The following is a 27,475-nucleotide window of genomic DNA, read 5'->3' on the forward strand; positions in this document are numbered from 1 at the left end:
CTATATGGTCGACTATATAGTCGACTATATAGTCAACTATATATTCAACTATAGTCAACTATATATTCAACTATAGTCAACTATACAGTCAACTATAGTCAACTATATAGTCAACTGTAGTCAACTATATAGTCAACAATATAGTCAACTATATAGTCAACAATATAGTCAACTATATAGTCAACAATATAGTCAACTATAGTCAACTATATAGCCAACTATATAGTCAACTATAGTCAACTATATAGTCAACTATATAGTCAACTATAGTCAACTATACAGTCAACTATAGTCAACTATACAGTCAACTATACAGTCAACTTTATAGTCAACTATAGTCAACTATATAGTCAACTATAGTCAACTATATAGTCAAACCTCGAGCACTGGCAGGCATAACCAGCAACTGCAAGCAGGTGTGCCAGGCTGCCAATCAGTGACATGTGAGGCAAACAAGCGCTCAGGGAGAAAAGCAGGAAGGGGAACCAAAATAAAAGCGCTGACAGGAAACAAGGAACCACCACCAGAAGTCAAGTGACAGATGGTCACAAGAAGTGATGTTTGGTAACACTTTAGTATGGGGAACATATTCACCCTTATCTAGTTGCTTATTAACATGCAAATTAGTAACATATTGGCTCTTAATTAGTCATTACTAAGTACTTATTAATGCCGTATTCTGCATGGCCTTATTATACAACCAGTAAGCCAGTAACTAAGAGTCTTCCCTCAATAACCTCAGAATTATTGCTTATTAGTAACCCTAACCCTAACCCTTATATGTTCCCCTAGTGTCCAAATAACTCTAAATTAAGTCTTTGTTACTTAGAATATGTTCCCCATACTAAAGTGTTACCGATGTTTGTTGGGTCTTTAATTTGCTCGCCTGCCTTCCTTATTTTGTCCCTGCCTTTTCTATCCTGTCATGTTTTTTTTCCACAGAACTTCCTTCCTCATCAAGGGTAAGTCCCACTGGGCACACCTGAACCTGATTATCTCCCTGGCTATTTATGCTCATCACTGACAACTTTGACGGTCCTTTTAGACTGCATTATATTATATTATTATTATTTATTATATTATATTATAAACAAACATTTTTGTTTCAACGCCCTGTCTCTTGTCTCTGCATCCGGGGTCCATCTTAGACAAAAATGATTTATTATTTCCCATTGGTTTCTACATAACTGCAATTAATTTTGTTCTGGGAGGGAGTCATTGGATTATTTCTGTATTCATTAAAACTGCATTTGGTTTTTCGTAGAATTCAGTCTTTGACCTTTTGGAAGGGCATATTAAAGAAAACGACTTATGACAGTATTATGAAACAAAACATAAAGCTGTATATTACATTTGGTTGAGAATCTGCTTGAATAAAATGAAATACAAAAAACAGGACAGGACAAAAGTATTGGGACACTACACTGGCTGTTACACCTGTGCTAATTAGTGCCTTTTTAGTAGCTGTAACAGCCTCCATAGTGTGACCACATCTTCACTTCTGTTCTCACACCAAAGGTTCTTCACATCAAACACGCCTTTATTACAAACCCCAAATACCAGTGAAGTTGTCACATTGTTTAAATGGTAAATAAAAACAGAATACAATGATTAGCAAATCCTTTTCAACTTATATTCAATTGAATAGACTGCAAAGACAAGATATTTAACGATCGAAACTGGTAATCTTTGTCATTTTTTGCAAATATTAGCTAATTTGGAATTTGATGCCTGCAACATGTTTCAAAAAAGCTGGCACAAGCGGCAAAAAAGACTGAGAAAGTTGAGGAATGCTCATCAAACACTAATTTGAAACATCCCACAGGTGAACAGGCTAATTGGGAACAGGTGGGTGCCATGATTGGGTATAAAAGCAGCTTCCATTAAATGCTCAGTCATTCACAAACAAGGATGGGGGGAGGGTCACCATCTTGTGAACAAATGCCTGAGAAAATTGTCCAATAGTTTAAGAACAACATTTCTCAAACAGTTATTGCAAGGAATTTAGGGATTTCACCATCTACGGTCCGTAATATCATCAAAAGGTTCGGAGAATCTGGAGAAATCACTGCACATAAGCAGCAAGGACAAAAACCAACGTGACCTTCGATCCTACAGGCTGTACTGGATCAAAAAGCGTAATCAGTGTGTAAAGGATATCACCACATGGGCTCAGGTACATTTCAGAAAACCACTGTCAGTAACTACAGTTGGTCGCTACATCTGTAAGTGCAAGTTAAAACTCTCCTATGCAAAGACAAAGCCATTTATCAACAACACCCGGAAACGCCGCCGGCTTTGTTGGGCCCAAACTCATCTAAAATGGACTGATGCAAAGTGGAAAAGCGTTATGTGGTCTGACGAGTCCACATTGAAACATTTTTTTTGAAACTGTGGACGTCATGTCCTCTGGAACAAAAAGGAAAAGAACCACCCGGACTGTTATAGGCGCAAAGTTCAAAAGCCAGCATCTTTTACTACGAAGCGTGTCTTTGTACAAAAGAGTGCAGGTACTAGACTGGCCTGCCTGTAGTCCAGACCTGTCTCCCATTGAAAATGTGTGGCGCAATATGAAGCCTAAAATACCACAACGGAGACCCCCGGACTGTTGAACAACTTAAGCTGTACATCAAGCAAGAATGGGAAAGAATTCCACCTGAAAAGCTTCAAAAATGTGTCTCCTCAGTTCCCAAATGTTTACTGAGTGTTGTTAAAAGGAAAGGCCATGTAACACAGTGGTAAAAATGCCCCTCTGAAAACTTTTTTGCAATGTGTTGCTGCCATTAAATTCTAAGTTAATGATTATTTGCAACAACAACTAAGTTTCCCAGAGTGAACATTAAGTATCTTGTCTTTGCAGTCTATTCAATTGAATATAAGTTGAAAAGGATTTGCAAATCATTGTATTCTGTTTTTATTTACGAATTACACAACGTGACAACTTCACCGGTTTTGGGTTTTGTTCTTTTCTGCAACGTTGTTAGATGACACGACTTTTACCTGCTGCTCCTTTTCGCTCGGGCACGAGCATAGTAGGCCTCGTAGGACTTTGGTTTCAGCTCCAGTGCTTTTGTTGCAAACTCCTCCGCCATCCCAAAGTCCTAGGACAAAAAGCAGGAACATGTTGAATGACAAAAACACCATTTATCCTGCTTCACACTTTGTTTAGGGGCCAAAAGCTCAGATCCAATAGAAATGAAGCATGCGAAGATAAAAACGAGAGGAGCGACTCACGTTGGTTTTCCTGCGACAGCGGGAGAGATTGAGGTACAGGGAGACCCTCAGGTCTTTGAACGCCTTCAGGTCGTCGCCAAAGCCCTCCCTGGGAAACTTCCTCAAGGCGTACTGGTACCTCTGAGCCGCCTCCTTCATCTTGCCTTTCTGGAGAACACAGGAAGGGCGGGACATGAGGAGGAGGACATGGCCAAACACTCCTGGTGGCTGCTCTGTGGATCAGACCCTCAGCACTCATCCATCACACACAGCGGGCTGCCTTTCTAAAAAGGAGGACATTCCAACCTCTGACTCGTAATAGTTCCTTCTAGCAATCTACTGCAGCCAAGAGGTGTCCGGGAATACGCTCATATGTGCCTACAATTGTTCAACCCTGTATTAAAATCAAATGTGAAGGTTAACATCATAAATAGATGTACATCTAAACTCATTCAAGTTGCTGTCATGACCAGATTAAGAGACTCAAAGCATGTGCTTTTTGTTTGGATTTTCTCTGTATTAGTCGAGCAGTCTTCATTTGTCGTTTTTATATTATAACCTTTTAAATCAATATGATTGTTTGTTTCAGATGTACTTATTAAAAAGTTTCAACCAGGAACATCACATGGTTACTTTTGCATAGTTCAACATGTTTGAAAAGGAGTAGGGAGAAGCAGAGCTTATTCAAGCTTACCGCTTTTCAATTATTCAAGGAACTTTATTGTCACACAAATAAAGTTAAAGTTAAAGGCCTACTGAATCCCACTACTACCGACCACGCAGTCTGATAGTTTATACATCAATGATGAAATCTTAACATTGCGACACATGCCAATACGGCCGGGTTAGATTACTAAAGTGCAATTTTAAATTTCCCGCGAAATATTCTGCTGAAAACGTCTCGGTATGATGACGCTTGCGCGTGACGTCACGGATTGTAGAGGACATTTTGGGACAGCATTGTGGCCAGCTATTAAGTCGTCTGTTTTCATCGTAAAATTCCACAGTATTCTGGACATCTGTGTTGGTGAATCTTTTGCAATTTGTTTAATGAACAATGGAGATAGCAAAGAAGAAAGTTGTAGGTGGGAAGCGGTGTATTAGCGGCCGGCTGCAGAAACACAAACACGTAGCCGGTGTTTCATTGTTTACATTCCCGAAAGATGACAGTCAAGCTTTACCATTGGCCTGTGGAGAACTGGGACAACAGAGACTCTTACCAGGAGGACTTTGAGTTGGAAAGGCAGACGCGGTACCGTGTGTACGTACGCAGCTGCGGCTTCCAAACATTTGATCGCTTGCCCTTACGTGCGTGCCGCTATGTGCATGTCACGTACGTAACTTTGGGGAAATATATGTGTTGTATGAACTTTACGGAGGTGAACGGTACTTTGGGCTGTGGGATTTAGTGTGTTGTGCGGGTGTTTGATTTGTATTGGCGGGTTATATGGACGGGACGGGGGAGGTGTTTGTTATGTGGATTAATTTGTGGCATATTAAATATAAGCCTGGTTGTGTTGTGGCTAATAGAGTATATATATGTCTTGTGTTTATTTACTGTTTTAGTCATTCCCAGCTGAATATCAGGTCCCACCCGCCTCTCACAGCATCTTCCCTATCTTAATCGCTTCCACTGCCCTCTAGTCCTTCACTCTCACTTTCCTCATCCACAAATCTTTCATCCTCGCTCAAATTAATGGGGAAATCGTCGCTTTCTCGGTCCGAATCGCTCTTGCTGCTGATGGCCATGATTGTAAACAATGTGCAGATGTGAGGAGCTCCACAACCTGTGACGTCACGCTACTTCCTGTACAGGCAAGGCTTTTTTATCAGCGACCAAAAGTTGAGAACTTTATCGTCGATGTTCTCTACTAAATCCTTTCAGCAAAAATATGGCAATATCGCGAAATGATCAAATATGACACATAGAATGGACCTGCTATCCCCGTTTAAATAAGAAAATCGCATTTCAGTAGGCCTTTAAAGTACCAATGATTGTCACACACACACACTAGGTGTGGCAAAATTATTTTCTGCATTTGACCCATTACCCTTGATCACCCCCTGGGAGGTGAGGGGAGCAGTGAGCAGCAGCGGTGGCCGTGCCCGAGAATCATTTTTGGTGATTTAACTCCCAATTCCAACCCTTAATGCTGAGTGTCAAGCAGGGAGGTAATGGGTCCCATTTTTATAGTCTTTGGTATGACTCGGCCGGGGTTTGAACTCACAACCTACCCATCTCAGGGCGGACCCTCTAACCACTAGGCCACTTCTAGTAATGAGACAGCATGAAATATTTAGCTCAATTACAATAACAACAATAGTATATACTTTATCATGAAAATTTAATATAAGATAAATGGAGTCAATATCCATCATTATTATTGATATTTCATTCACATCATAATTGTTTGTTCACTTCCTGTGTCAAATGAATTAATAAAGAAGCAAATAAATACATAAAACATTAATAAGGAAATAGGAGTTGAAAAAAGACACAATATATATTTTGTAGGATGGGAAGAAATACAAAAATGTAAAAATAAAATAAATAGATAATAACATAGATAGATAATAACATTATACAACACTTAAGACCTTCAGTATATCAGTATGTAGAATTAAATGATGGAATGGATTAAGCAAAGCAATCAAACAATGTACTAATATGATCCACTTCAAGAAATTATTCAAATTCAAAGTGTTTACAAAGTACAAAGAAGAAGAACCTTGATAAACATTCTGAATGTATTTCATCCATTCGTTAATTTTCTAGATAATCTTACTCATCTCACCATATGAAATGTAACTTACTTCACAGAGTATTATTTATTTATTTTTATTGTGATTACTTATGGAGTATATTGTGAATAAATTGAAAACAGGAAGTGAACAAAAGTTTTAGCAACTGTTATGTAAAAGAAAAGCGGTAGGATTAAATAAGCTCTGCTTCTTCCTACTCCTTTTCCAACATGTTGAAAAGAGAAACTGTAAATTGTGATGTATCATGTTGTATGCTTGCATGTTCCAAATAAACTCAAACTCATATTAAAATAATCAATAGAAAATAAATTAAATAAGTTGTCTCTCCCCAAACTCCGCGGATTCTTGTTGGATATTTTTGTAAAGCATTTTCTACAATTTTTATGGTTTTAAATTTAAAAATTTCAAACATAACCATGGCTAAATAAACTAAAAATATTATTACGACAGTAGCATTGGCCACTAGAGGAGCTCAAACCCCATCACAGGTATGTGAACACCTATGAGAAAAAAAGGAATATTTCTATTGGCACAAAGTGCTGCCACACAAACCCTGACATGAACATTTACAATTGAAAATCAAGATGACATTTCCTGCAATTGGCTGCATTTCTACACTATATTTTACCTTTAAATTTATATTCATCTAGCAACCTCTTTTGGCTGTGTTTTTGACACTTAGATGTTCCATGTAAAGTAGCAAAGATTTTTTTGTTTTATTTTTAGTAGATAATTTACAAACATTATTATCATTGCATGCAAAAAACTTTACCCATTTGGCAACTACATCCTGTAGCCACGCCCCCTCGGGTAATACACGTCCCGTATTGTGACCTCTGTTTACATCCGTCACATCAAAAATATACCTTCTTGCTGGCTACTATTAAATATTCTAGAACTACAACTGGTTTGGAACCAACAGTGTTTGGATTGTAATCATCCAAATATGATTAGCAGCAAAGTAGAACGACGTCAACACATACAGCAACAAGTGAGCTCGCTAAATGATGCTTCCTATGCTAACTAGTGAGCTTTTTTCTGTGTCCCTGATCGTCTCCCTCTCCTGCAACTCAGAGTGGCGTTTGGCTCAACAAATTTTGTTTCGATCGTATTTTTTTGATTTTCATTAAAAAAAAACGCAGAAGTGATATTTTTCCTTGAAAATAAAGTGATTAAAATGTCCGCGTTTTTGCAGACCTTTCACATGCCTGCAATCAGATCATGCTGTTCAGTATCGTGGCCACTGATTGGCTCAGCCTCAGGCAGCATTACTATTTTGAATTAAAAGAGTGTAAAGGGGTGGTATTTCATGTCTAGATGGATCTCGTAATGTTAAAAAACATATTTAGAAGGTTGTACACAGGTTTTTTATTTTATAACTATGAAAATATTTGCTTTATAACTAATGATTCATACTAAGCAGATATTCATTTATCGCGGTCTTGTCCGGAATCCATTAACAGCGATAAACAATGGACGAAAAAAACACATACCGTATTTTCCAGAACCATAGGGTGCACCGGATTATAAAGTGCAGTGCCGATGAGTGTGTCTAGTCAGGTCTATTTGCAAACAAAAGGTGCACCGTATTATAAGGCGCATTAAAGGGGTCATATTATGATTTTTGTCTAAATGTAAAAGACTTCCTTGTGGTCTACATAACATGTAATGGTGGTTCTTTGGTCAAAATGTTGCAAAGATGATGTTTTACAGATCATCTTCAAGTCGCTTTCTGACAGTCGCTTCAGGATGCGCCGTTTTGTGGGCGGTCTTATTTACGTGGCTCACCTTCGACAGCGTCTTCTACCCGTCATCTTTATTGTAGCGGTGTAGCGTGCAAGGACGGGGGTGGAAGAAGTGTCAAAAGATGGAGCTAACTGTTTTAATGACAGTCCGACTTTACGTCAATCAATAACGGAGCAGCATATCTTTATCCGTGGCTTACTAGTGCAACAACAACGCCGGAAATGTGTCCCGTGAAAAACCGTCCGACCGGAACTTTCTAACAACTAAAGTTACTTGGGTGAATAATGTAAACTCACTACACCGGTATGTTTTAGCGCTTTCATGGCGAGTTTACTGACAGATATAAGTAAGAACTTTGCACTACTTTATATTAGAAATGGCAACAGCAGAGGATGAATGTCTCATAACAAGAAGATAGAGAAAAAGAAGAAGCTTATCGACTACGGTGTCGGCACGGACTACAAAGGCGGATGCGCGCACGATTTCAGGACTTATGCAGATCCCAAATACAGATCAGCAGGTACCAGAAGGTAAGAAAAGTTGCTTTTGCATATTATTGCGAAACAAAACGGCAGATATATTATCTGTCTTACTTCATACACACACCATAATAATACTCCTATGTTGAAGCACAGTACAATCCATCAAGCGATGCGGCTTCATAGCTTACCAAAGTCTTACTAAAACATGTTGATAGATTTTTGAGCGCTGTGTGTAATGTTCTATATTTTCAATGGAACATATAAAATGTTGGCGTTGTTAACTTGAGTCATATTGCAGTCTACACGTATCTTTTATGTGTGACTGCCTTCATATTGCAGTCTACACGAATCTCTTATGTGTGACTGCCATCTACTGGTCACCCTTATCATTTCACCATGTACCAAATAAAATAGCTTTGAGGTCGGTAAGCACAACCAAAATTATTAGGCGCACTGGGTTATAAGGCGCAATGTCGAGTTTTGAGAAAATTACCGGTATATGATTTTAAGTGCGCTTTATGGAAAAATACGGTACATAAATATTGGGGTAAATTTTTTAAAAAACTTTTCACCCTGGCATAAACATTTAAAATGTATGTTAATATGACGGTACAGTTAATAAAGGTTTGACTCTAGAACAGATTATTTTTATTTCCATGATTTCCTTTTGGAAAAAATTGGAAGTTGATTGAGTGAGTTTGTTGCAGTATACTACATTCCATACAACACAGAGCCACTGCATGCAAATTGACATGTAGACACTCAATATCATCTCTAACTAAATTATTCTCGAATCTAACAACAATTTTACTATGTTCAATTATTGGTTGGCAAAACTAACAGTAGCTTATTGTGGGGGGCAATCATCTTCTCTGTTGATGCTCTGAACTGGGATCTTGTAAGCTTCTGACTTGAATGCACCATAAAAAACACACATTTACCTGGCAGCGCTAACCTTTCCGTTAGTCAAATGTCAACACATCGATTGGAAAACATAAATTCATTCCTTCCAATTCTGCTTTTGACTCCAGGCAACAGAAGGTTGAGTGATAACCAGGCTGGTACAGCATGTTTTAATGCAGCACAGGAGCAACAACAGGAAACGACTTCTCCAACTGTACCTTGTAAAGCACATTCCCTTCCTCCATCAGTTTTTGAAGCAGGATGATGAGGATATCAGGCTTGGAGGTAGCCATGGCCCAGGCGGCGTTCCCTGCGGACAGAAAGAGACGTTAGTTTGGTGCCGCCCCGGCCTGCAGGCAATCGCTGTATCTCTGTAAACTGCCACGAGGTAAAGTTACCTAAAGATTGTACCTGATCGATCGTAAGGAGACGTTCTGTGGCCTTAGTTTAGTGATGGCGGGTTGACAAAGGGTTAGCAGAAAAGGGAAGAGAAGAAAGAGGTCACGCATGAGCAAAAAGCAGTAATTTATTGGGAAAGGAAAACACGGCATGACAAGACAAAGCTTGAAACGCTGGGAGAAAGTTGAAAGGTTCTGCAGATAAGCCACCGACCCAGATAGCTGCCTTGTATGTCATTAAGGTGATAAGTCCCATTCTAAACTTAGCCGAGCAGCACATGAGAGCAGAAAGGAAAACACACACACACGCACATGCACTAACACACATGCAAAGTGAGCTGCCAGTCAGTGTTTTTCCACAACATTCCACAAAATTAAGACTCAGCTTATTCTTAGAGCCATGAGATACTGAGCATGAGAGAGAGGAGCAAACTAAAGGAATGACTTTTATTTGAATTGATAAGTCTTACACACACACACATTCTGAAGGTAGGAGTGTGTTAATTTATAAATAGTTAAAAATTTTTAACTATTTAAAAAAAAAAAAATACTATTTTCAGAAGGAAAGGAGCCTTTTGTAGGACAAGTAACCATATTTGGTGACATAAACTCAAGTGGAAATGGCCCCTGCAACAAGGCAGTTAATGCTAATACTACTAATAAAGAAGAAATGCAGATTACATTAGTGTATAATACGAAAATTGTTTGTGATAAACCCAAAAACTACTGTTTAATTTTATAATGAATTTTCTGTGGTTAGCCTTTAGAATTTAAACAATTGCTGCTGTATTCATAAGGCACCAAATTTTAAAATACATCTTCTTGTTACAGACGTATTGACCCGAATAGAAGACAATATTCTTTCCCCAAGAAAAAAGCTGTCTTGTGCAAACCAACAGGTGGCACAAACAACTTTCTCTCAGGCGAGTCGGAGCTTTTTTCCTTGTCCCTCACACTCAAATGTTCAAAAAAACAAACAACTGAAGCATTGACCAATAACAGAGGAGTTATAATGCTAATTCTAGGGTAAAAGTGATTAAATAAGTGGTTGTTGAGCAGCGAAAAATCCTTACTTCATTAATATTGAAAATGTAATTTCAAAATAAGATACATTAATGGGGCTGTTTGCAAACTTTACACGGGTTGCTTACAGGGCGCTAACTTTCCAAAGTATTGTAAGCTTAATATCCTGCCTTCTTTGGGTTTTTAGCACGTTATAACGTAAACGCCGCTCCACGTAACACACACGTTCGATAGCGATTCATCAAAGTTTAACTAATAATGTTAGCAATCATTGAATGTATATTCTACTATAATAACAACATGGCTGAAAATTGTAAGTTGCTTCTCTGGGACGGCTTTTGTGTGTGCGGCAGACTAATTCCTCTGGCTGACTAGCAATTTGTATTCTATGTACCGTATTTTTCGGACGATAAGTCACAGTTTTTTTTCATAGTTTGGCCGGGGGTGCGACTTATACTCAAGAGCGACTTATGTGTGAAATTATTAACACATTACCGTAAAATATCAAATAATATTATTTAGCTCATTCACGTAAGAGACTAGACGTATAAGATTTCATGGGATTTAGCGATTAGGAGTGACAGATTGTTTGGTAAATGTATAGCATGTTCTATATGTTATAGTTATTTGAATGACTCTTACCATAATATGTTACGTTAACATACCAGGTACGTTCTCAGTTTATGCGTCATATAACGTACACTTATTCAGCCTGTTGTTCACTATTCTTTATTTATTTTAAATTGCCTTTCAAATGTCTATTCTTGGTGTTGGGTTTTAATCAAATACATTGCCCCAAAAATGCGACTTATTCTCCAGTGCGACTTATATATGTTTTTTTCCTTCTTTATTATGCATTTTCGGCCGGAGCAACTTATACTCCGAAAAATACGGTAATTGGTATGTGACGCTTGGGTCACATGACGGCGATAGGTAAAGTCCTCCCAAAATGCAAAAAGCCGAGGAGGCAGCGAGCAGGTTAAAGGGCATTTAATAAAGAAACAAACAAAAAGGCGAGAGCCGCTAGGAAATCATAGGGAAGGCTATGCGAAACAAAATTAAACTGATCAGGGTATAAACAAAACAGAATGCTGGAGGACGGGCATAAACTCCCGGGTGAAACGTGCGGCAAGAGATGCGTCCACAATGTATAAACTGACGTAACTAAGTCCCGAGAAAGAATGATGGCCAAGACTCAACTTAAATAGTCCTAACTGATGAACAAAATAAGAGTGCAAGGAACTGTGCTCAAAGGCAGGAGTCAAGTCAATGCAGGGAAACACAAAAACGGAAGTGCAACCAAAATAAAAGCGCAAGACAGGAACAATAAAACATTAACAAACTCCAAATAAGGCACGACCTGGTGCAACAAGCTCGGACGCAAAAAAAAAAAAAAGTTCCGTAAAACACACAAATGGTAACAACATAAGCTAGCCGGAAGTGTTCTTGTTATGTTATTTGATTTGAAAAATGTAACTGTGAGGAAGTTGCAAACAGCCCCTTTAAGTCAGGAAAAATATTTTCTCCAAAAATATGTCTTGAAAAAGATTGGCGATGTTATACTCATGTAAATACGGTATTATGTAATACAGTGTTTTTCAACCTTTTTTGAGCCAAGGCACATGTTTTTCATTGAAAAAAATCGGAGGCACACCACCAGCAGGAAACATAAAAAAATGAAACTCAGCAGCTGATATTGACAATAAAAAGTCGTTGTCGCAATTGTTGGATATGACTTTAAACCATAACAGACCATGCATCACTATAGCTCTTGTCTCAAAGTAGGTGTACTGTCACCACCTGTCACATCACGCCCTGACTTATATTGAGTTTTTTTCTGTTTTCCTGTGTGTAGTTTTTTAGTTCTTGTCTTGCGCTCCTACAGTATTTTGGTGGCTTTTCCTGTTTTGTTGGTATTTTCCTGTAGCAGTTTCATGTCTGTCTTGAACGCTATTCCCCGCACCTTTTTTGTTTTCCCAATCAAGACTATTTAAGTTGTGCGGACGCTATCCTTCTTTGTGGGGACATTGTTGATTGTCATATCATGTCATGTGTGGATGTACTTTGTGGAAGCCGTCTGCTCCACAGGCTGTAAGTCTTTGCTGTCGTCCAGTATTCTGTTTTTGTTTACTTTGTAGCCAGTTCAGTTTTAGTTTCGTTCTGCATAGCCTTACCCAAGCTTCAATGTCTTTTCTTAGGGGCACTCACCTTTTGTTTATTTTTGGTTTAAGCATTAGATACCTTTTTACCTGCACGCTGCCTCCCGCTGTCATCTGCATATTGTGATCACGACAAAACATCTACAAACATCTATAAAGCAATTAGCTACCTGTTGCCACCTACTGTAATGGAAGACTATAACACGGTTACTCTGCCGAGCTCTAGACAGTACAGACACTCAACAACGGCACATTATTTGCGGATTATAATTTACTGGTTTGTAAACATTTTTTTAACCCAATTAGGGGAGATTACTTAATATCTCACGGCACAGTGGTTGAAAAACACTGATGTAATACATATGAGGTTTTGTTTGCAGACACAATCAGAGGTTCTGATGGTTAAAAAAAAGATGGTTCACAAATGAATGCTTGCAAAAACAACCATGTTTGTAGTTAACATGTCAAACAAAAACCTACCCAGCTTGGCCCCTTTCTTCAGCAGGGTGACCACCACCGACGTGTTCCGGCAGCCGATGGCTCGGTCCAAGGGCCTCATGCCACTGTAGTCCACATGCTCCACCACCGCCCCTCTTTCCACCAAATACTGGACCTAAAGGCGGCACACAAGTCACGCATGGTGTCAGGTGTCCTGATCTGGACTAACAAGCTGCAGTATGTGCTCAATAGGGAGAGCATGAGATCACAGCAGTCATGTGTGTTCAAGAGTAAACCGCCACGTACAATCTCTGCATCTCCAAAGAAGGCCGCCAGGTCCAGCGGAGTTCGTCCATTTTTGTCCGTGTGGTCGATCTCCGCGCCTTTCTCAACCAAAAGCTGCACGACGTTCTTGTGTCCTTTCAAACACGCCCAGCTGAGGCCTGTCAGCCCCTCCTTGTCCATGGAAGTCAAAGATGCACCTTTGACACACAAACATTCCCAGTGAAGGTTTACTGGTGAAACGGGAGATGGGAAGGTCAGCGGAGCTCACCTTTCGAGAGAAGAAACTCAACAGTAGTGAGGTGACCCTCGCAGGCTGCCACCATCAGCAATGTTCTGCCCTGTTTGTCACTGATGTTAATGTCCGCACCGTGCTGCAACAGCAGCTCTGCAATCTATGAGGGGAAAAATGACAAGCCTTCACTTTTATAGCACTGAAACCAAACTTTTAGGTCACTTCTGACACAAAAGCAGTGTTTGGGAAAATGTATGATTTGACTTTGACTCTTAGGCCATGTCCACACGAACACTGATGCTTAATAAACGCATACTTATCTCTGCATTTAGGCCTCTTGTCCACACCCAGAAGCATACTTTTGTCTTTAAAAACGCAGACTTTTACAATCATTTAATCAATCAATCAATTTTTACTTATATAGCCCTAAATCACGAGTGTCTCAAAGGGCTGCACAAGCCACAACGACATCCTAGGCTCAGATCCCACATCAGGGCAAGAAAAAACTCAACCCAATGGGATGACAATGAGAAACCTTGGAGGGGACCGCAGATGTGGGGACCTCCAACCCCCCTAGGCGACCGGTGCAATGGACGTCGAGTGGATCTAGCATAATAGTGTGAGAGTCCAGTCCATAGTGGATCTAACATAATAGTGTGAGTCCAGTCCATAGTGGATCTAACATAATATTGTGAGAGTCCAGCCCATAGTGGATCTAGCATAATATTGTGAGAGTCCAGTCCATAGTGGATCTAGCATAATAGTGTGAGAGTCCAGTCTATAGTGGATCTAACATAATAGTGTGAGAGTCCAGTCTATAGTGGATCTAACTTAATAGTGTGAGTCCAGTCCATAGTGGATCTAACATAATAGTGTGAGAGTCCAGTCCATAGTGGATCTAACATAATGGTGTGAAAGTCCAGTCCATAGTGGATGTAGCATAATAGTGTGAAAGTCCAGTCCATAGTGGATCTAGCATAATAGTGTGAGAGTTCAGTCCATAGTGGATCTAACATAATAGTGTGAGAGTCCAGTCCATAGTGGATCTAACATAATAGTGTGAGAGTCCAGTCCATAGTGGATCTAACATAATAGTGTGAGAGTCCAGTCCATAGTGGATCTAACATCATAAGTTTATGTTGCAATATACAGTATATACTGTTACACGTGGCCTTCTGAGTGCAGCCATAACTGTAATGTATGAAAACAAGTTTGGCACCGTTGCCTTAGGCCCAATGAATAAAGTGTAAGTAGTAAAATAAAGTGTAAACTGTTCGAGATAGTGCAGTTAGAAGTTGTGCAATTGCAGGAAGACTAAAAAAAGTCAAAACATTTTTTCCCCCCCCTTCAAATTAAAGATTTTTTAAAACTTGACCCATCAACAAAGACACAAAAAACACTAATTGCCATACGGTGAATGTATAATGCACCAGAGGATCACTGCATGTCCTCTTACATCTCTAGAGGACCTGTATAAGAGACACTGCAGCAGGAGAGCAAACAGCATCCTCAGGGACTCATCCCACCCAGGTCACCACTGGCTTGAACTCTTGCCCTCAGTGAGGCGCTATAAGACCATCAAAGCAAGGACAAATAGACTGAGAAACAGTTTCTATCCTAGAGCTGTTATTGCCCTAAACTCCTCACTTACCTGAACACTCACCACTTTATTAACTTGCTTAGCTCGGATAGAGAGCTGCTGTGCAATATGTTTTTAAGATTTTTATTATGTTTTACATTTTTTTATTATTGTTTGTTGTCTTAAGAGTATTTTATATAGGTTGTTTTAAAAGCACTGAGCTGGATTGCTGTTCAATTTTGTTGTTTCCATGCAATGACAATAAAGGTATTCTGATTCTGATTCTCCTGCTACTACTCGGCGCATATTTGGGTTGTGAATTTGAGTTATGGAGTAATGTTGCCGTGGAGGCATGTTCGCAGCGCGTCTCACCTGCCAGTGTCCCTGCCTGACGGCGCAGAAGAGAGGAGACACCCCCCGCCGGTTAACCTGCTGCACCATGACTCCATGCTCCAGCAGAAAGCTGCACACTTCCATCTTCCCTCGGCCGGCTGCCGCTGTCAACGCTGAGGAGCACACAGAGGACACACCAGCCTGCTTTTAGACACACTACAAATTAAGTGGAAAGCGTCCAATGTCAACGGGTACAGTCTGTAAACGAAAAGAAAATACCTCCAACATCACATAAAAGTTGTGCAACGAATCAAGCAAGCCTTAAAAAGAAGTAGTCATGGAGGGTTGCAGTTTGAAAAAGAGCTGCTTTTCATCTTTGAAAAGAACATTTCGCAAAGAGGTATGACAGGAATGCGTTTACAGCACTTATTCATGTTTTCACATTTAAATGTGTCCATGTTTCCTAATGTGCTTTGGTGGAACAAAAGTTATTTTAAACAGCAGTTGTCCTATGGCCATAAATGTGGATGACAAAATGACAAATAGGTCATTTAAAAAGTGTAATATAAGCAAAGCGGCACACACAGCTGTTAATTGTCTGCACAAAGAATAAACAAAGTAGGATAATGGACAGTCAAAAAAGCCCACAGCAACTACAGATCAAAGGAGTGACTTAAAATATTAGGAAAGATTTGCAAATTATGAGTTGCAATATAGGGATATATCATAACATCTGCAGTTTTAATGCTTCAGATAATTACGTCACAGGAATGAAACAACGTGTAAAGCCCTTGCATGCATGGGGAGGCTTTAGAGGTGTGTTGGTATGCTAACGCTGTCCAATCCTCAGCTCAAATAAGAAAACTCTCCTCTGAGAGAATACCAATGTTGTTGACTGATATCATCCTTCTTTCCCTAAGAGACAAAACATCCCCAAGATTCCATCTGCTTCGAGTATGAATATCCTCACACTCATTAGAGCGCAGAACAACTGAGCAGCTTGGGACGGGCGCCATCTGCACCTGGGATGGTGCCGCAAGTAAATGAAGACATTTCGTCAAACTGCTTGTGGACGTGAGGGAGAGGGTCTGCACTTTATTTTTGGAAAGAAGGAGACTAAAACACTCAACTTGATACCCATGAGCTGTATCAATATCTACTATTTTATCATATTACGCCTATACTGGCTCACCTGCACTGGCTTCCTGTGCACTTAAGATGTGACGTTAAGATTTTACTACTTACGTATAATATACTACATGGTCTAGCTCCATCCTATCTTGCTGATTGTATTGTACCATATGTCCCGGCAAGAAATCTGCCTTCAAAGAACTCCGGCTTATTAGTGATTCCCAGAGCCCAAAAAACGTCTGCGGGCTATAGATCGTTTTCTATTGGGGCTCCAGTACTCTGGAATGCCCTCCCGGTAACAGTTAGAGATGCTACCTCAGTAGAAGCATTTTAGTCCCATCTTAAAACTCATTTGTATACTCTAGCCTTTAAATAGACCCCCTTTTAGACCAGTTTCTTTTCTGCTCTGCCCCCTCTACACGAAGGAGAGGGGGGGGGCACAGATTCGGTGACCACAAATGAAGCGCTAGCTGTCCAAAATGGTGATCCAGGGTGGACCACTCATCTGTGCATAAGTTGGGGACGTCTCTGCGCTGCTGACCTGTCTCCACTCAAGATGATCTCCTGCTGGCCCCACTATGGACTGGACTCTCACACTATTATGTTAGATCCACTATGGACTGGACTCTCACACTATTATGTTAGATCCACTATGGACTGAACTCTCACACTATTATGTTAGATCCACTATGGACTGGACTCTCACACTATTATGTTAGATAATAATAATAATAATAACTGGGATTTAAATAGCACTTTTCTAAGTACCCAAAGTCGCTTTACATGTAGAACCCATCATTCATTCACACCTGATGGTGGTAAGCTACTTTCATAGCCACAGCTGCCCTGGGGTAGACTGACGGAAGCGTGGCTGCAATTTGCGCCAACGGCCCCTCCGACCACTTATCATTCATTATTCAATTCACCGGTGTGAGTGGCACCGGGGGCAAGGGTGAAGTGTCCCGCCCAAGGACACAATGGCAGCGATTTTTTGGATGGTAAGAGGCAGGGAGCGAACCTGCAACCCTCAGGTTTCTGGCACGGTTGCTCTATCCACTACGCCATGCCGCCCCTGCACCACTATGGACTGGACTTTCACTATTATGTTAGATCCACTATGGACTGGACTTTCACTATTATGTTAGATCCACTATGGACTGGACTCTCACATTATTATGTTAAATCCACTATGGACTGGACTCTCACACTATTATGTTAGATCCACTATGGACTGGGGGGGGGATACTAAAATTCAGAGTCAGGTGAAACTCATCAGTAGGAGCAACAGCCGGGACTGGACTGGACTCTCACACTATTATGTTAGAGCCACTATGGACTGGACTCTCACACTATTATGTTAGATACACTATGGACTGGAGGGGGGGGGGATACTAAAATACAGAACAGCGTTCCGATAGCATTGGAGCTATGGCGAAGCTTAGCACATGAACTAGAATCAAGAATCATAGAAATACTCAGCGTAACGTGTTGCAGGAGCAAACAAAACAGCCAGCCTGATTGTGGCGAAAAACAGGAATAAGTAGTTCTCTGATTAGTGCCCGGAAGCAGGTGAGCGTCCCGAACATTAATCAGAGGCAGGTGAAACTCATCAGCACCCATGGCAACCAAAACACAAACTAATCCAGGGGTGCTGAAACAGAACTAAGGTTATTATTATTATCTATTATTATATCTCCTATATGATTTCTTGAAGTATGTATTTTTTTCCCGTCTTGAGCTCAGTAAGTGCAGCCTCGCTCCCATTATCGCACCTTCAGTGCTCAAACAAAACAAAAAAAACAACAGTGGTTTCAATGTAGATGCACTGCAGGACTGCTTTTAAAATGCCCATAAAAAGTTATGCATGTCTCCTGCTTGTTGGAAAACATAGCAAAACACCGCAAGTGGGCATGGCATCAAAATGGGCTGTAAATGATTGAGTAAGCTGCAAAAGCGTAAAAGCGCAAAAACGTCATTCAAATGAAGTGGCCTACACAGTCATGAATAGCACCAGCAATGTTAGTAGATCGCATGCAACACGCCCACTAATAGTACACATAGATTGCACACACTTTTAGCGCGATGTATTTGGAACTTAGTAGATCAGGCCCTTGCTGTATTGCTATTTACAATGAACTCATCAGTGGTATTAATCCTGGCTCATTACAACATGGGTTCTGTAGCTGTTGTGTTACGTAATAAATTACCATGTGGTCAAAGGCAACTTTTTTTATTTACTTTGTTTTGCACTCCACATTCATATAAATGTTTCAATTCTCTAATTATTGGCTGCTTCAGAAAAAAGCCCTGTCCTATTTGCAGTTACATTTTGATTCCCCGGCTATAATCACTGCACATATAGTAAACATATTGCAGAATCAATACCTCTTTGACAGTTTCAACAACCAAATTTTTTTTTATTTTATAAAGGCAGCTCTCGAATCTGTTCTTTTACTCAATAGACTTAGACTTCCTTTTTTTGTCATTCAAATTTGAACTTTACAGTACAGATAGGAACGAAATTTTGTTGCATTAGCTCGTTGTAGCGCAGGATAAAAGAGCAATAATTTGCAGATATAAATAAATAGATTACTGTACAAATAAATATATTGCACTTGATGACCCAACTCCTCTATGAAGCCACATCACATTATGTCACTTTGTGCATGTCTATATGTGGGTGTTTATTTCTATCATGAAAGGTGGTGGTTACAAGACATCCAGGTTACATGCGCAATAGTGAGCAGTTGTGCCAAGAGTTCCACGCTTAAGCGCGGCACTGAGCACTCGCACATGTCAAGCGGACCGCATTTTAGCTGTCAAACGTGCCCAAGTGTGGTGAGAGCACCCTAAATCACAGGCTTGGAAAGTAAACATGTAAGTGCATCTTTTTTCAGATTCACATTACCACCAAATTTTGCCCCAGGAGCCTGAACTTATCACAGTAAATCACTTGGAAGATTAGGCGCCAATCTCAATCATGCAAATGCACAGTAGATTGCAACTTCTTCCAATTGCACTGTTATTGTCAAAGGGTATAACACGTTTTCTTCTCTAGAAAGAATTAAATAGGCACATTTCAGATTCACACAAAGCAGGAGGTGAAATGCGGCGCCTCAAACAATCTCAGCGTTTGCATTCTATGAGCATGCTTTCTGTTATTTAAAGTAGATTGATATGAACAGGAAGAGATTGTTAGGCAGCACGAAGATGTTTGGAAAATAACTAGAGTACAGACAAAATAAAGCTAATAATGTAAATATTTCCTGCTATCTGCAATGGGAAGACAACAACGATGGTGCCGTGGAAGCAAATTACCTCTCTTTGCAAAATGGTGAAGCATTTTGCATCCTAAGAGCAGAGTTAAACTAAGAAGCAGGCACAGATGTGCAATCCAATCATCCTCTTATCAACAATGGGAGTCATACAGCCCGATTTGCATTGATGTAACGCTCTGCTTCATTTTAAACACACAACAAACAAGTGTCCATTTGAAAAGTTTTATGACATCCAATACAAAGACTGATTTAATTATCTGCCTTGACAATAATTCCTTAGTAGTTTGTATCATACAGTCAGCGTCACTAGACAATGAAAGCTAATTCAAATCTGAGCACTATTATCTTTGTCATGCCCGAATTTATGTAAATTATATCAGTGGTTCTCAAACTTTTTCACCAAGTACCACCTGGCTCTCCACATACCTCCATAATGACCAACATTAAAATATAGTAGCGTGGTAGGCCTAAATATTCATTAAAAACAAGGCCAAGGTTTCATTTAACAAGTTAATTTAATAATTTTGGCCACTGTAACATCACACACAGTTTGAACAGTAACACTGTGTTAATTTTTTAAATTAAGAGATCACCACTAGATCAGGGGTGTCAAACTCATTTTAGCTCAGGGGCCGCATGGAGGAAAGTCTGTGCACACACGGGGCCGGGCTATTAAAATCATGGCATTAAAACTAAAAAAAATAAAGACGACTCCAGATTGTTTTCTTTGTCTTACTTCGGCCAAAAATAGAACAAACACATTCTGAAAATATTACAATAAAAATCTAGAAAAAAAAAACGGCAGCGGTAAAGTTTAGATCCATGAAGGAAAGAAGAGAGTGAATGAATGTTTATAACTGAATACATTTACATATGCATAAAAATGTGTTTTCTTTTGTATTATTTTTTTAAATGAATTAGGTAACGTTTATGACAACCTTTTTCCAAAACTCATTATAGAATGTGAGATATAACAGGATAATGCATATATTTAGCATTTGTTTTCAAAAAGGTTACAGAAAAGTGGGACCCCAAAAATTCACTGTGGGACCCCATTTTTATGACTTGATGGGGTTTTGGGACCCCATTTTGAAAGTTCTTAGCGCCAACACTGCTGCTGTTTTGCATGCACCAATACTCCAATGGAGTATTATTGGTGCATGCAAAACAGCAGCAGGCCGCTGTGGCCTGCGGGCCACTTCTAATACAATATCATCCCGGGGGCCCATAGATCATTCATTTGCGGGCCGCATCCGGCCTGCGGGCCTTGACTTTGACACCTAGGCACTAGCTGGAACCTGTGTACCACAATTTGAGAATCCCTCTAATAGTACATGCGTACCTCAAGTAATGAATATGTTTCGTATGGATGGCAGTGAATTCAAGTTTCTATAAAGTCTGGCGGGATATTTCCTGCTGAGAACATTGACTGTTACTAGAGTGGAATATAAATCTGCATGGTAAAAAAAAAAAAAGTACTTTCATATCTCTCAGAGGTATCTACTGCGCTTGTAGGCGTCTTCTCAACAGGAGCGTAAAAACAGGCTCATTTCTTCTACCTCACAGTGACCTTCAACCTGTAATAATCCTTCCAATAAGATGTTTCATTACCTACTAGGATAGCACACGGCACCGGACTCTTTTCCTGGAATACAGATGGGCTCTGGCTGTGTTCTAAATGGATGCCTGGTGGCAACAAAGATACCCAAGACTGTGGTCATGACAAAGACCTCGGAGTCACTTTTGTTTCAGCTTAGCGGTGCCACAAACCTGCAATTTCACTTGTTTGGAGCGGATGCCATTTCGCATCCAATGAGTGAACAGAGCCGAGACGTGACTGCGCCAATAAGAGACTTGACCAAGGAGGGATATTTGGGATTCCTTTGTCCCGACGCGGTAATAAGGTCTGGAGCCCTTTAGCCATTTAGCAGGAAAAGGCAGCTGTTAACTACAGAGTGGACATACCCTCACACACATTCTGAACTGTCAAAATACTGTCAAATTTGTCCTAAGAGTTTTAAGGTTTTTTTTAGGTTTGTCCATAGTCCATCATCTGCTCTTGTGTACATTGACAAGGGCATACAGACCTGTACACTGCACATGATCAACACATGAAATCTGCAACAAGAGCACTCTCAATTTTCTTCTGAATCCGAGGGAACAGAATGTAATAAGAAACCAACATAAGTACAACCTGATAAGATGAGATTTCACAGATATATAAGCGTCTGAACATGTTCGATGGGATTTTTCATTTTAACTTTGAATTGCTGCCAATTGCCCAATTTTGATGGACTATAAAACTTGGTTTGGCATTACAACTCCCGGCTGCAAAATAAAGTAAGACAGAGAGCAGTAATTGTTGATGACAGGTTGAATTTTCATCTATTAGAAGGTTAGATTACACCAAAGAGCAGCCTTTGCGGGTGCTGTCACAGGTATACACTTCATTTGTTTTAATCAAATTCTAATTTGTTTTTTCCTTTGGTTCAGATCGATTGGTCCCATGGGAATATTATAAACTCTGACTGGCAAATAAACCTGAAACGGTAGCAAACAGATGAAATCGGTGATGTGTGAAGTGTGAAACTGTAAGCCTGACCTCAGAGAACATAATACAGTAGGTTGCTCTCCCCTAAAAACTATTTCTGGAGTATATTTGGTGACATTTTTTGCTTACCTCAAACTATATTCAATCTCTCTGACCGTAGGAACAAGAAATAATTTAATTTTGCCTTTAAACAACTGAAATTAGCTTTGTAGGTGTTGTAGGCGCTTCACACATTGAAAACCATGTCATCTGTCAGAACAACATCTTCTTGTCACCATGTAAAGGATAGCCATTCAATTTCAAAGTATTTGCTGGTCTATTGTAGCCTCATGCTTGTTTCTCCATCTAATTATTAATGTTATCAACAATGGCCAATGTTTGCATTACATTGGGTTTATTACTGCTGTTTTACTCAGTATTTCCTCTGCAAACCTTCCTAAATATTATTGTATCCTCAGGGCATACAATCTGAACAGTCCAGTTGTGATTGATTCAACCGCCTGAAAATATGCAAACCATCCTGTTTATATTCTTACATGTTTAAAGAAAGCATTGTCACAGGGTTTACCTTAGACCTGCTGAGAGAGTCATGAAACCCAAATATTTAAAATGTATTTCTGTGAGAGCTATACTGTGGCAAGCTGTACTTGCCATCTTCTTTTACGAAGGGTTTTATCCACACAAACTATCTAGCTGAATCTTTGATTGAAAGGCGGGGCATTTTCTTTTTGACCTCATAACACATGTAGCTACGATTGGCTCATATAAACACATTGTTGTCTAAGCAACTAGGATATTCAAGTGTGTACATTGAACCTATAAGCTGTGCTCTCTTAGACCTGAGTGATCGAATATTAGACAGAGGTGTGAACAGAACAGAGTAGGATGCCACCACGCCCGCCAGAAATGATAAACAATATTAATAGATTTAATTTGTGGCACACTTTTCATTTAAATATATCTTAAAGTGCGACAGTAGAAACCAATATTTACAACAATAAAAGCTAAGCCATTAAAACAGTTAAACACTAAGTGTGAAGTATAAAAAACACAAAACCTTGTAAATAGTGTGCTTTCCAACAATGGGTCCATTTAATTTAGTCCGGTGGTTCTTAACCTTGTTGGAGGCACCGAACCCCACCAGTTTCATATGCGCATTCACCGAACCCTTCTTTAGTGAAAAATAAAAAAATATTTTTTTCTTTCAAATCCAATACAAATGTATATGTTTTTTTTACTGGTGTAAAAAATGAACCGTGCATGGACATCACCTTGTTCAAAGAACAAAACCAAGACAGAACATGAACTCAGAACAAATTACACACCTGCAAATAAGTGTGACTTCTGCTGTTGCCTTTGAGAGACCAGTTTAGATATGCATGGCTTCACCTTGGCAAGTGCCACTTTCATGTCATTTTCACAGCAAGTTCTGTTCCTTTTCTTCGTTTTTATGTCCAGCACCCTCGAAAAGGATTGCTCGCAAAGACCGGGGGTATCCATAATTCGCCGACAGGGAGAAGTTTTTATTTACACGATGAGTCGGGTGTGTCTTGACCTCTGTGGCGGAGGCTCCGCCGAACCCCTGAGGCCGACTCACCGAACCCCTAGGGTTCGATCTAACCCAGGTTAAGAACCACTGATTTAGTTATTTAAAAAATAACATTCAAAATATTTTAGTGTAGGTAAATTTTAAAGAACACTTTCAACAATTCTGTAATAATATTAATAACCGTGATAATTTTGGTCACAATAACCTTGACATAAATTGAAATATCATATCTTTATGTCCCTACACAGAACCAACTTTACTTAACCAGGGTGATGTGAACACAAACTGTTGCAAGTTTACGATTGCAGTATGATCGCCCTACTTAGCGAGGACATTTGTAAATGATAATGTCGTCAATGTCATACTTTTAACAAAACTAAAGGAGATGTTTGGCCCATTGTAAATGAGAAATTGTAAGTAATAATAAATCATTTCACAAAACATTTTTACAGCTAAGATCCGTTGTATACAGCTGGGCTATAATAATCGTGGCATAAGGTACAGTAAGTAAGGCAAAATGATTTTTTTTTCCAAAAACAATTTAAGATGCCTAATCTTGTAACTAGTATGTCATCATGAGCCACCTAAATTTAACTACTGTGTGGAAGAGATGGTCTCAATGTCAGAGGTGACTGTTATATTCCTCTGCGCAGGAACACTTACAGTAAGTGGGCCTGGTTAGTAAGGAGCACAAATGTGTGGAACTCAGTACCTGAGGAGTTTAAACTGGTCACAACTTACAAGGCCTTCACAAAAAAATGGAAAATGTGGCTTATCAACGCCTACAGCTGCCAGCACTAAAAGATGAGCCTGTTTTGATGCTAAGATAAATGTTATTGTGTATTTTATTTTTTATCATATTGTATATGTATTGTGTGCTTTTATTCTTTGTCTTTCTCTCTCTCTTTCTTTTCTTTTTCTTTTAAATTGTACTTTTGTAATTTATTTGCTGTTGTTGTTTTTGTCTCTCTGTCTAATCCCCCTTTTGTCCCCACAATTTCCCCCTCTGTCTTCCTTTTTTTCTCTTTCTATCCCCTCCTGCTCCGGCCCGGCTGCACCAAATGATAATATAAATACATTTAATAAAGTCAAATTCAAATAAGGCAACAAGAGAAGTATCCTACACTTCTCTTTTGTAAAGTAAATCTGAACAGTCGATATGGGCATCTACATCAACTATATGATTTGCCTGAGAAGCTGGACAGGACAAAAAAAATAAAAATACATTTTTTAAATTTTACTGCCTTTTTTACATCATGGCCAGGGAACAACAGATGAAAACTAGCCTTCTGGCTAATTCTGGCTTTTTTAAACCATGTGTAGTCATGTATTTTCATGAAATTGCATTGTCCCCTTTGAAATAAACTAATCTAATCCAATGCTTGAAAATGTCCAAACTGATGTAAGCCTCCAAACAAACAGCACAGAGACGACAGCGCAGCAGTAATCCGGTGGTATACTGGAGAATCATTCCCGAGAGGAAATGCTGTGTTTACCGTCCTCTAAGTAGAAACCCACATGACCACAACAGCAAATGCTTTTACCAGAGAGAACGGCAAACAAGATCTCGCAGACGCTGTAAAAATGTGCACACATTTTGGTGTAGACCTTTCACTTGCAAGAGGATGATAAAACACTGGCTTGTGATAAGATGAAGCATGCAATGCAAAAAGATGGAAGCAAACATACCTGTCTCTCCCCACAGAGTGTCGTGGATATCAATTTGCACAGCGTACTCATTATTCACTGCCAACAATCCCCTTACAACCTGCCAGGAAGAAACTTTGATTAATGGCATAGCCTTCCTGCATAAGGGAAAAAAAACCCACCAGGGCAGTATGCTAATTTGTCTGTAAAAATAATGGGGGCATGGGAACAACATGGTGGCCTGACAGATTACCATTAGGACAATTATTCAACCACTCTCCTGCAAGGGTGCTGAGAGGGCAGACACATTGGTGGGGTCACAGCCACACTTGTGTAAGTGATTTCCAGCTAACGAGCAACTTTTTCAATCATCCATCCATCCATCCATCCATTTTCTACCGCTTGTCCCTTTTGGGGTCGCGGCGGGTGCTGGAGCCTATCTCAGCTGCATTCGTGCGGAAGGCGGGGTACACCCTGGACAAGTCGCCACCTCATCATAGGGCAAACACAGATAGACAGACAACATTCACACTCACATTCACACACTAGGGCCAATTTAGTGTTGCCAATCAACCTATCCCCAGGTGCATGTGTTTTGGAGGTGGGAGGGGCCTATCCCCAGGTGCATGTGTTTTGGAGGTGGGAGGAAGCCGGAGTACCCGGAGGGAACCCACTCAGTCACGGGGAGAACATGCAAACTCCACACAGAAAGATCCCGAGCCCGGAAATGAACTCAGGACTACTCAGGGCTTTCGTATTGTGAGGCACATGTACTAACCCCTGTGCCACCGTGCTAAACAAAATATATTATGAAATCAAACGAACACACAATCCCTTAAACGGGACCTATGATGGAAAACCAACGTTTCTTACCTATTGGGACCTGTTTTGTGTATTTGTGACCTTCATGAATCCCAAAAGTGTGAAATCAAACTGTGGAGGCATTGCGGAGATATTTTTAAAACAATCTTGCCTTCCTCCATATTTCCTCCAAACAAGCCGTATAGAATTTGTTCTGTCCTGTGACGTTTTCCGACCTGCGACATCTGCGGATCTCTCTATATAGGGCAGGGGTCGGCAACCCAAAATGTTGAAAGAGCCATATTGGACCAAAAAATTTTAAAAAATCTGTCTGGAGCCGCAAAAAATTAAAAGCCTTATATAAGTGTTATAATGAAGGCAACACATGATGTAAGTGTCTATATTAGCTATAATAGCCTACTATCAAATCTTTGTTGACAGAAATATTGTATTTACTTGTAAGGCAAAGCAACACCAAAAAATCTTCTCCAGGAACAATATGGGCTCAGATTTTATCTTTAGTGCACTCTGTTGATGGGATGATCATGTTTAGAGATGTTCCTCGTATGTGTTGCAGGTGGACTAGACGGGTGCATTATATATGTGCACATGCATTATAGGCAGACCTGTGTGTGCCCCATGCTGGCCGCTGCTATCAAAGCCTGCTGCAGGGCTTTGCTCTTCAAAGCGCAATCCTCCTGCTGCCCCTCAGCGCTCCATTCCATCTCGAGCAGGTACTGGATAATCTCGGGATGTCCTCGGAGAGCAGCGTGCACAAGGGCACTCTGGCCACTTTTATCCACATGGTCAACCTAGCAAACACAAAAGGTTTGTTAACGGCGTGCCAAGTTTTTTTTTTTTACATGTGCGAGGCTATTGTTGCACATTGGCTACAAGCTCACGACAGTAGGGTATTCCTGCACTTATTTAATGGCAAAATATAAGAGTTGTATCTAGAGATGTC

General features: G+C 40.0%; 1 protein-coding gene across 2 annotated transcripts in view; it reads right to left on the reverse strand.

Annotated features, from left to right (window-relative positions):
• Positions 1–27,475, reverse strand: part of tanc1b (tetratricopeptide repeat, ankyrin repeat and coiled-coil containing 1b) — a 211,132-nt gene that overhangs the window by 8,855 nt on the left and 174,802 nt on the right. Inside the window, exons 17-26 of one of the 2 annotated variants that reach the window (XM_062069966.1) lie at positions 27,138–27,323; positions 25,753–25,831; positions 15,594–15,727; positions 13,679–13,802; positions 13,432–13,607; positions 13,168–13,300; positions 9,519–9,548; positions 9,326–9,417; positions 3,235–3,381; positions 3,001–3,101 (exon numbers count right to left, since the gene is read on the reverse strand). In XM_062069966.1, coding sequence (XP_061925950.1) covers positions 3,001–3,101; positions 3,235–3,381; positions 9,326–9,417; positions 9,519–9,548; positions 13,168–13,300; positions 13,432–13,607; positions 13,679–13,802; positions 15,594–15,727; positions 25,753–25,831; positions 27,138–27,323 — 1,202 coding nt within the window. The remainder of the gene's footprint in view (positions 1–3,000; positions 3,102–3,234; positions 3,382–9,325; positions 9,418–9,518; positions 9,549–13,167; positions 13,301–13,431; positions 13,608–13,678; positions 13,803–15,593; positions 15,728–25,752; positions 25,832–27,137; positions 27,324–27,475) is intronic. The other variant, XM_062069967.1, reaches the window with a different exon arrangement.

This window comes from Entelurus aequoreus, linkage group LG14 (genome assembly GCF_033978785.1).
Source record: "Entelurus aequoreus isolate RoL-2023_Sb linkage group LG14, RoL_Eaeq_v1.1, whole genome shotgun sequence".
Lineage (NCBI taxonomy): Eukaryota > Metazoa > Chordata > Actinopteri > Syngnathiformes > Syngnathidae > Entelurus > Entelurus aequoreus.